The sequence below is a fragment of the Thalia democratica genome, chromosome 2, assembly GCF_965202585.1.
Source record: "Thalia democratica chromosome 2, ktThaDemo2.hap1.1, whole genome shotgun sequence".
NCBI classification, from domain to species: domain Eukaryota; kingdom Metazoa; phylum Chordata; class Thaliacea; order Salpida; family Salpidae; genus Thalia; species Thalia democratica.
This window is the reverse complement of record NC_139166.1, coordinates 30,837,042-30,848,216: the sequence shown is the minus strand read 5'-3', so window position 1 is coordinate 30,848,216 and position 11,175 is coordinate 30,837,042. Positions and strand designations below refer to the sequence as shown.

The 11,175-nt window shown below is 25.5% G+C and overlaps 1 protein-coding gene across 1 annotated transcript; it reads right to left on the bottom strand.

The window, feature by feature from the left end:
• Positions 1-421: 421 nt before the first annotated feature.
• On the bottom strand, positions 422-10,671 carry LOC145829992 (methylosome subunit pICln-like). Its single transcript, XM_082937883.1, has 6 exons — positions 10,553-10,671; positions 7,643-7,721; positions 1,711-1,864; positions 956-1,081; positions 763-840; positions 422-679 (listed from the first exon to the last, which is right to left on the bottom strand). The coding sequence occupies exons 1-6, from the start codon at positions 10,666-10,668 to the stop codon at positions 621-623; spliced, it is 612 nt and encodes a 203-aa protein (XP_082794009.1). The 5' UTR covers positions 10,669-10,671; the 3' UTR covers positions 422-620.
• Positions 10,672-11,175: the final 504 nt, after the last annotated feature.

The following is an 11,175-nucleotide window of genomic DNA, read 5'->3' as shown; positions in this document are numbered from 1 at the left end:
CACTACCAAATTCAAACTAGAATGTAAAATGATCAACAGTTAGTTAACCTAAAAAAAATTAAAAACTCGAAGTCCTGTCACTTTTATCATAAGTCAAATGTAGAAGCTGATAAAAGTAAGCGCTGTTTTACTTTTTTTAAGAGAATTATATAAATAGCAAACTTATTCAAGTATTTATTTTATAAGTAATATATTACTGGTAAATTTTAATCAATTATAAGGTTATAAATGTACTCAAAATTTTAAATATTTGTACAAAAATATCAAGTGTGATAAAAGTTACTCTTAATAATAAACAATGTTTACGACTGTAGATATTCATGCTAATATTAATGTTATTACGTTTTTTTGATAGCTTTTTGGTGAAAACTCAAAAAATAGCAATTTTGGCTATTTAATAATATTTTCTGACAAAAATAGATTTATTGAAAAATGCCACGAACGAAAACGAAACAAATATTAAATGAAGACTTACATCTATATGAAAGGTTTTTTTTTTGACAAATCAAGAAATTACTTTATAAGAAAAAATCTAAATCTAAAATTTAAAAAAACATTTCTTTCTACAGAAAAAAGTTTAATCTAAACAAATAAATTTCCTATTTTAACAGAACAAACTTCTAGCTCATCATTGTTTCTTCTGTTTTCATGTCCTCCATTGAAGCAACGAGCACTTCCTCTGAGTTTAATAAAATAAAAGTTAAACCAAGCAAAAATTAGAAGTTATAACAAAACAACATATTTGTAGTTTATTATACAAACCGTCAACTGGTGCATCCTCCATTTGTTCACATTGACTTTTTTCTAACAACTCGTTCAACCTCAACATAGTTATTTTACCTGTTACACAAATAATACTTTGAGTTTTTCTTCATCTGATAATTAGCAGTTCGAGTCAAGCAAACAACGAATAAAATATTAAATAGTTTGAAAAGTGATAAAAATTTAATGAAACCTTGCGAAGAAAGTTTTTCAAAGCCACTTTCATCAGAAAAATATTGATCTGCGTTACCACAGCCGTCATCACCTGAGGGTTCACTCAACCTGATGCAGTCGTTTATTACTTCAAATATTTCATGAGCTGTTCAATACAGATACCAATTAAATTACAGCACTATAACGTTTTTGCTTTATTATTTCTAAACAATTTAAACTCATAATTAAAAAAACATACTTATATCGTGTTACTTTTGATATTTCAGTTTAGTTTCAAAATACAAACTTTACAGAGAGTTTAAATTTTAAAACTTAGATATTTATTCAATAAATACTATTGTTAACAGCTGTATTTAAGGTTTGAAGAAAAACATGTTATCATTATTTAACTTTCATTTTTGTAGTGGTTTAGTTTCATATAAAAAGCTGTTTAGTTAGTATTAGTCATACTTGCCAGATTGGCTTTGAACTTATTGCCACACAATTACTAGAGCATAAAAATCTTAATAAAAAAAAACAAACTTTTAAGTCTTTTTATACCTGAAAATTTTCTTAAAATTCCAACAACATTGGCCTGAATAATATACCTTTAATTTAAGGTTTACTAAATATAAAAAATATAAACTGTTTTTGAAGTACTTAGTGTCCTATCTTAAACTTATGACACATTGAAGGACTGAGTTCTTTGAATTGAAAAGATAGCTTATACTTAAGTGAATTCCCTAACAAAATAGTAACTAATTAAGTTTAACACCAGCTATAATTGTTAACAACCTTGTGTTGATTTGCTTGGTGTGACATACACGAACACGTTTTCACCATCGCATATATCAAAGCCACCATCATCATCTTCAGCAACCTGCTGCACCGAATCTTCATGTGATGAACACATCAACATGACACACTCTTTTGTTGAATCAACACTGTCCTTTGCATATTTTCATTATTTAAAACAGTCTTAAAACTGAAAAATATTATCTTTGAAGAATACTTTTTATTCAAGTTACTAAAAACCTTTTGAATTTTCACAAAAAGTTTATTTTACTTGTAAGGATTTAATTCATAAATTTAAAAACATTTATAAATACAACTTGGAATTCAAAATCCAAGTGTTGAGTAGTTATAACTCTAAAAACAGTGCGTATTCGAAACTTGAATTAGAATTATAAAATGTTAATTATACCAAAACAAGTTTTCGTATTAAAATATCTAAGACAACTAACAGAATTATACACTGAAAAATTTCAAAATTGTTAAAAAGTAATTGAGTTAAATGCTGAGTTATAAAAACTTTTTTTTTCATACAAGGCTTAATTGATTTAGCCTGAATTTATTTTAGGCAAAAAAAAAAACTACAAACGTTAAAAAAAAACTTAAAAACTACTGAACTACTTCCAAAAATATAAAAACAGAGAACTTTAAAATAAACATAAGGTTCTATTTATCTAGCAATCCTTCATAATAAGTATACGTAAAAAAACTTTAATAAACCTCATGGTATGCTTAGTTTCTTTTCAGATGAAAAGCTAGAAAAATAGTAGCTATTAAAGAAACCGTGGTTGGTAAGCAAAATTTTGCAAAGTTAGACTAACATTCGACAACTAAGACTCACAATTTTTAAACCTTTGTTGGTTGGAACCAACTTGGGCTTATAACTGCATTAAACAATGTAAACTATTAGATTTGTGCGAACTGCGTAGCCTAATATTAGTATAAAGTTTTAGCACTTTTTTTTTTCAAAATAAGTACCTTACTATATATGGCCTTAGAAGTATATCATAATAATTCAGTTTTTGGATCTTATAGTGTTATTTAAGTGCTGCAGACCTATTGAGCATTTTACTTTCAGAGTGCTAGCTAACCCAGTCTTAGTTTTCTTAGTATAAACTTAATTACAGCTGCACTCAGTTTATGATTCACCTCTTCGCATGAATTCTTGAATGTGTCAATTGAAAAGTATATTTCTGGTAACAGGGTTCGCACTAAAATTAATAAAAAATATTGGGAAATCCTTAAAATATAGCAAATTTATAAGGAAATTAGCAAAAAAAAACAATGAATTTTGAAGGTTACGAACATATTTTGAGGTACATAAAGTAAAATATGTTATTAACTGTTAATCACCACAGTCTTAATAAAAAACTTACGAAAGTTCGAGGCTTTTTGAGCTCTAATTTTAGTTAAATAAGTAAACTTGAGATAAATTTTATTTAATATAAAAAGAAAATATATACGCTAGGTGGCGCAACAAAGTCACAGTATTGTAGTGAGATTGCAAAAATTTTGTTTAAAAAAATTATTCATTTTCTAAATGTTTTTTTTCACTACGCGGCGCTGCTGTTTTGGCTTTCTAATTTCAATCACCAAGCAAAAAATGTAACTTCTAGGGATTTTCATATATTTTTCAATTTCTTCTAAAGATTTATAGGGACTTTTCAGCATATTGCAAATTTATAGGGAAGTGGGAACCCTGTGGTAAGAAAGTTATGTTTACTTAAAACAAAAAAATCTGAAACGTCTTTTAGAAACTTTCAAACATTTGTTCTCACAAATATGGACGTATTGCTTAGAAAAAGCAAATGCTTATTTGGAAAGAAACTCATATAGAAAAAAATAATTCTTAATTTTTAATTAACAATAAACTTCACCGCGCAAATAACAACAACCGCATCCGAGACATTCACGACCGGTTTCGTCCTTTTTAGGACTCATCAGGCAGGCATAGTCGCGAGAAACAGCTGTTGTGATCATAACCAAGCAGGATTAAGTGATGAAGTGAAGCAACCGTTTGTGCAAAAAGCCGAAAAAATTGACGCACCCAACATCTAAGACATTGTCAGCTTAATGTGATATTTAGTCTCTCTACTTGTTTTTATCAGTTTTAGCCAGTATTTATTTCGGCCAATCATCAAAAAAGTTTAGATGTTTTCCGCCATCTACAATAAACAATGAACTTAACCGCACGACCAACAACAACAGCATCCGAAACAACCTACGACCGGTTTCGTCCTTTTTAGGACTCATCAGGCAGGCATAGTCGCAAAAAGCCGCTGTTGTGATTTTGACCGAGCTGGCTAAATATTTTTTTTAATTTAGTAATTTTTTAGCATTTAAAATGACAAAAACTGATTATTTGTTAATTAATCTTTCTTTTGATTTAGTAAATTAAGGATGCAAAAATAAAATGCTTATTTAAAATATTTTCACAACTTAACAATTTACTCAAAAAGAAAAATTGACTGTCAAATTTTAAAGCATTTTAAGAGATAAAAGCTGACCTTTTTGACTATTGTTTCAAAAAATATTTAACATGGTGCATATCAACCCTGTAGTACACATATAATATAGGTACAATACATAAACATAGTAGTTATTTTTCATATTTTAAATGTGGTTATGACAAAGAATATAAATTTTTATTACTGTCTTATATAATTTTTGAGATATAGCAGGTCAAAGTCGGAGGTAACAAACGGTTCGTTTTGGGAGGCGCAAACTAAAACGACAAAAAAAAACTATTTCACTAAAAATTTATCTCCTACGTTTTTTAAGAAAAATACCTAAAACTTTTAGTAAATGTTCCTTGCAGTATTTGGAAAATTCTGTTAAAAATAGTATCAAAGAAAAAAAAATCATGACAAAAAATCTAAAAAAACTGTTTGTTTTTCATTTTTAAACAATAAAGAAGCTGTGTATAAATATCTAAATTTAATTAAATAACTATTTATTAGGTCGTGATAATATATGTTTAATATTTTCACCAAAATTTGCATAAATTTAAGAAGGCTTTTAAATCATTTAATCATAATCAATGAAGTTAACCATTTAAAGCATTTAACAACTAAAATAGTTATTAAGCTCTTTTTTACAGCAGAAAAAATGAGTTTAGCAAACTAATTGACTTCATTAAATAAAAAAACTTTGAGTTCAAGTTTTGATAAAAAGTAGCTGCTAAATAGTAACCAAAAAAAAGTTGATTAGGGTTCATTAAAAACTTTTATGCTGTTTTAAAACTGAAAGTAACATGTTATCAATTATTTTTTAAACATTGTATACTTTAACAATTCTTTACTCTATAACAAGGGTCAGTAGGTCGAAAAAAAAGAACTATTTTAATTGGGTAGCTGTCTAAATTGCGCGAGCGTACAAAATTGCACGAAAACACAAAATCGCACGAAAACACAAAATTGCACGAAGATACTTTTGCACGAAGACTGATTTGCACGAGAGCACACAATTGCACGAAGATAAAATTGCACGTAGACAAAATTGCACGAAGGTTCACTTTTGCACGCAGACACTTATGCACGAAGGGTCAATTTTGCATGAGTGACAATTTAGCACGGAGGGTCAATTTTGCACGAGTTTTGTTTCCTACCCAGGGACGGGCCAAAATTGCGCGTAGACATTTTTGCACGAGAGAACTCTTTTGCACGAAAAAATGTGTATAATATACTTAAAAAAAAACTTAAAAAATTAATAACTAAATAATAGAAAAATACGACAAAAAACTATATAATATTAAAAAAATAAGTAAAAAATATTAAGTAAAAATTAAAAAAAAAACAATTAAAAATAAAAAAGTAAATAAATATTTAGTAAAAAAAAATAAATTAATAAAAGAAAACAATAGTTACTAGAAAAATAAAAAAAAATGATATTTTTAAATTTAAAAAAGTTATTTTTAAGAAAAAAATAAGTATCAAATGTTAAATAGATTTTAGTAAATAATAAAAAAGTCAGAGTTTAAAAAATCAAATAACTAAAAAATAAATAAATTTTGAAAAAATCAAAAAATAAAATAGATTTATAAAAATTAATAAATTAAATAATAAATACATAAAATAAAAGTCCAAAACAAAAGTTAATAAAATTAGTAAAAAAAGTTAAAATAAATGAAATAAGTAATTAGAAAAGTTTAAAAGAAATACTAATAATTAAAAAATTCAAAATGAACAAATTAAATAATAAACAAAAATCAATCTAAAAAAAAAGTTTATAAAAATAAAACTAGATTATAAAATTAGATTCTAACCGTTATTAAAATATAACTACCAAAAAGAGTTTTGTTTATACTAATAATTTTTTTTTGTTTAAAATAGAAATCAAGTAATTCTAGCTGTTGTACTATTATGTTTGTTTTATTTTTATTTCAGACGGATTTTCTCCTTTCTAAATTTATTTGATTGATTCACTGTTTTGCATGCTCGTTTTTTTCTGTGCAAAAATATCTTCGTGCAATTTTGTCCCCTCGTGCAATTTTGTACGCTCGTGCAATTTTAACACCTACCCATGTAAATATTATTTATTTTTTATTATTTTTTAATCTTGTTTTATTTTATATTAAAGTTTAGTATAATTTTAACTTAATTTAAGTTTACATCAATACATGTTTTTTCTTTAATAAGGGATATTTTTATTAAAATAAAACCCTATTTTTATTTTTATTAAATTTTTTTTAGATTTTTTATTAGTTTTTAAACACAATAATTTAGTTTCAATTTAAGAAAAGCTAAATAAATTAAAAAATGAATAAAATTAATAAAAACCTAAATAACTTAAAATTAACTACACTAATACATGCTTATTTTATTTTTTTTTTTATAAAATATAAAGCTTTTAATATATTTTTTATTTAGTTATTTTAAGTTAGTACTATTTAGTGCAAAATTGACCCTCCGTGCAAAACTGTCTGTCGTGCAAAATTGACCTTCCGTGCAAAATTGTAACTCGTGCAAAATTGAGCTTCCGTGCAAATTAGTCTTCGTGCAATTTTGTCCCCTCGTGCAATTTTGTGCCTGCGTGCAAACTAGTCTTCGTGCAAAAGTATCTTCGTGCAATTTTGTACACTCGTGCAATTTTGTTCTCGTGCAATTTAGTCCCCACGTGCAATTTAGTAACCTCGTGCAATTTTGTCTTTGCGCAATTTAGACCCGTTCCCATTTTAATTTGCTAAAAAAAGATGACTTTTATTTAAGTTTTTGAACAAAGTTTAGGTGATGAATTACCTTTTTAAAATAACATGAAATATTTTGAATATTAAAAAATAAATTGTTTTAAATCATTTATCACAAGTTTTGTATGTGGCCCTCGGGCCGCAGTTTGCCAACTCTTGCTCTACAAAATGAGTATAGATTTTTTAAACTGTAATTAAAAAGTTGCCACACTTTTAATAAAAACCTTTCAAAATTCTAAAACTTACTTTATAAGTTTTAGGAAAAAAATTTACACTTTTACATTAAAAGTATTAAGTTGAAATTTATAGTAGGATTAATCTAGTTGTAACTAACTAGAAGAGACTAAACTTTTTTTCAATAAAAATGTTTGTAATATTTAATTATTGAAAATACTCAAATTGTAGTAGTATCTTAACATTTACAGGGTATTAAATGGTTTTGAAAAAATATTTTTAACATTATAAAAATGTCTTAATTTTATTATCAACTTTAATTGTAATGTTAGATAAAAATAACTTAGATATTAATATATAATTGTGCTCTTTTAAATACTTTTAGTTTATGAAAAACTCTTTAGCGCACAGTGTTTACAAACAACAATAAAATATTTTACTAGTGTTTGATTTTAGCCTTAGAGAAAGAAACAATTAGATAACAACATTAGTTTTACTCATAAACAATATATAAATTAGTAAATCGTTTGATTTTTGTTGTGCTAAGAAAAACAATAAACTACTGTAAAAACATACTTCACAAGTTGCATGAGTAACAATTTTGTTGTAGTTAAACTCCATACCAATGTGCTCATCTGTGATCCAAGCTACATTTCTGTAAGAAGTTTAGTTTCATAAAATAGTTATGAGAACTATTAGTAGAAAACTATAAAACTGTAAAAATTATCTGAAGGTATTGAAACAATAACAATAAACTTTTAAAAATCTTTACTTACTACAAACAGTTGCTAAACTTAACAAAGAACATAGTTTTTATATGAAGTATAAACTCAAAACATTTTTATAATATTAGGCCTACTTAGAAAAAAATGGTTATAAATAAACAGTTATAAATAAACAGTTTAAAATGTTAGTAATGTCTACATGGTCACCACTAGTTTCTTTATCTTATGTTGGAAAATAAAAACAATAAGTTATTTTTTTAAGTTTTGTTTAACAAAAAGCTTAACCTTAAGTAAAGTCTAGAGTAAAATATTTAGAAAAATTGTTTTAGATATATATTCTTAATCACAAAGACTTGCATAGAACGTTTAAAAGTATAGGATACACAAGTTAAAATTGAAAAATGTTTACTATGAGATAATTGAGATAAACAGTATAGAATAAACCACAAAATAAAAAAGTTAACTCTTCGTTTTATGTTTTTTTTTTTTTTTTTTTTGGATATTATTGAACTTTCTAGTTAATACTTTACTAGGAACCCTGTATAAATACGCATAAATAATAGAAAGAAATTTGGTTAAGAAAATAACTTTTATTGAGCCCACTTAAGAGTTTTTAAATTAAATAAGTAAGTTTTTTTTTAATGGCAAAAAAAAGAACATATGTTTTATGCCAAATTCAATTTCAACAACTATTGGCAGAAAATGTATAAGTTAAATAAAAAATCATATAAATACATTAACAAAAACTTTCAAGAGGCATTATACGCAAATTCGCTATTAGAGTATAGCAATTTTGAAGAGAATAGTTAAAGAACATATCCAATAAGCATTAAAAAATCCTGAAACTTTAAGTCAGTGGAACTACAATTTGAAAGGAGGAAATTGCTGTTTGTAAAACATTTTTCTTAAGGAAAAGTTAACTCTGACCTTGAATTTTTCCATTAGCTTATGCTCAACTCAGTTCAAGTTTAGATATGTCAACCATAATTTTCTTTTTAAGCAGTGAGTATGAACATGAGACTGAGCTATCAAAGTATGTTTGCGGCTTAAGTACAAAATCATTAACAAGAAAATTTCTGCTGATGTGTTAAAAAATACACAGCCTATATCAGACGGTGATAAACCTGGCGTGTAGACTGTGCTGAAAAATGCTAATACCAATAAGTTAGCTTTAAATCAATACAGCTGCCTTAACAAGAACCATTATGAATTCATTTCATTTGTTGGGATTAATAAAATACTGAAAGTTCAATAATTTTCAAGTCACTTTTTGAAATTTTATAGATTTTTTATGTTAGTTTGAAGCAAAGTTGAATCATTGTACAAAACTGTTTTTAATAAAATACAAAATTACATCACAGTATTTTTAGTTTTGTGTAATTTATTTTTCAAAAATAAGTTTTAATTTAAATAGGTAAAGACAGTTTTCCATTAAAAATACGTTCAATTTCTTTTAATATTGTCCAAAAAAAAATTCAAAGTATATATAATATACAACATTAGAGGAGATAGATTTTTAGTTATTTGCTGTTTTACTTTGCGCCTCCCATAAGAAACCTATTGTTGCCTCCAACTTTGACCGGCTATACCTCAAAAACTATTTTTAACTTTTAAAACCTGTATAAAGCATTTTGTAGCTTAGTAAAAACTATATAAGTAAGATAAAATTGTGAAAAAAGTGTTTTACCAACCCCCCTATGCCCTTAAGTTGTATAAATATTATCTTACACCAAAAATACTTAATTTATTGATTTCAAATTATATTGAAAATTTAATTTAATGAATTGGTTAGTAATATAACTTAATAAAAAAAATGTTGCAAACTAAATACATTGCAAGATTGTGAAAGAACGAGTAAATGAATATATCAAAACAATTATTTGATTTTCTTGATTAGAAAAAAGTTAACAAAAGAAAAGGTCCCTTATATACAATTTTTTTATTAATTAAGAATACTTTTTATTTTTCATATACTGTTTTAGGTGATATGACAGCATTTATACCTTTTAATTAAAATTTTGTTGATAAAATTAAGTAGAAAAACTTTTTTTTTGCATCTGCTAAATACCTCCTAGCTGTCACAACTAAAAATAATTAGTATAAGCTTTAATTCTGTCTTTTAAATTTTTCAAATTAAATTATTCAAAAAAACAATAAAAAGAACAGAGGAAATACATTTTAAAGAGCTACTATATAAAGTTTGAAAACTTTTGTTAAAAACTAAAATTTATTATTAGTTTTGAAAATTTATTAGCTACAGTCTTGGGATATCTTTAAACTTAATATTTTAAAATATTTACAAATACTGATTTTGTATAAGATTAAAATTACCTATTTAAAGTTTAATGTTCTTGGGCCACTGTGTTTATTGGGAACCGTTCAAATACTCACAAAGACATTTTTGCACATAGAGTCATTTTTGATCGAGAGTAAAAAATTAAAGTAAAAAAAAAAAAAATAATTCAACCCATGCAAAAGTGTTTTGTGCATATTTGACTCCTACCCATGTTTATGAAATTTAAATATTTTGTGAAGTTTCAAACTATCAAAATAATTGTAAGTTTAAAATGCTAAATTAGAGACTAAACCTTAACTATATAGTTGAACATTTTTTAATAACTTAAATCATTTTGAGGCACTTTTTAAATTTTATTATTTACTTTGAAATAATTCTGATTTAATATAATACTTTAAAAAGTAAAAAATATAAAAAAAATATTTGTAATAGTAAACGCCTATAAAATAAATTTAAGAAACTAACTTTTCAGATATCACTATAGTACCAGCACCATATTCTTCTTTATTAACTCTTAGCTGACAACATTGCACAGTCAAGTGAATTTTTTCAGTTACTTGTTTTACAGGTTTAAGAAGCATTATATATACTAAAACATAATTTTAAATAAACATTTTGTTTAAATTAACTATTTCTTTTTTATGTTTAATTGTTTCACTATTCTGTAAAATTTGGCCACCTTAACAGTCACTTCATTAGACTAAAAAAGGTGCACATTTTAAACTATAAGTTTGTAGGCATGACTAAACAATTAAATTGATCAATTTTAAAGCATATACAATAAGATTGCCTAAACTAGCGTTTCCTAAATGAGGAATATTGCTCTTTTAACCAATTTATCGAGAAAAATGAATGATTTCCTAAAGTACAAGATTTCACTCCCTAACTTAAAAACTACTGTTAAAAATAGCAGTTGGAAACTTTTCACTTTTACAGCCAACATTCAACTTCTTAGATATTATAACTTTACTAAAAAATTTTGGATAAAAAGGTATGGACTGCAAATTTTTAAGGGATAATATTCTTAGAAATTTAAAAACCACTAAAAACCTATTTTCTTTTTTTGAGCATGTGATTTCAAACTTTTA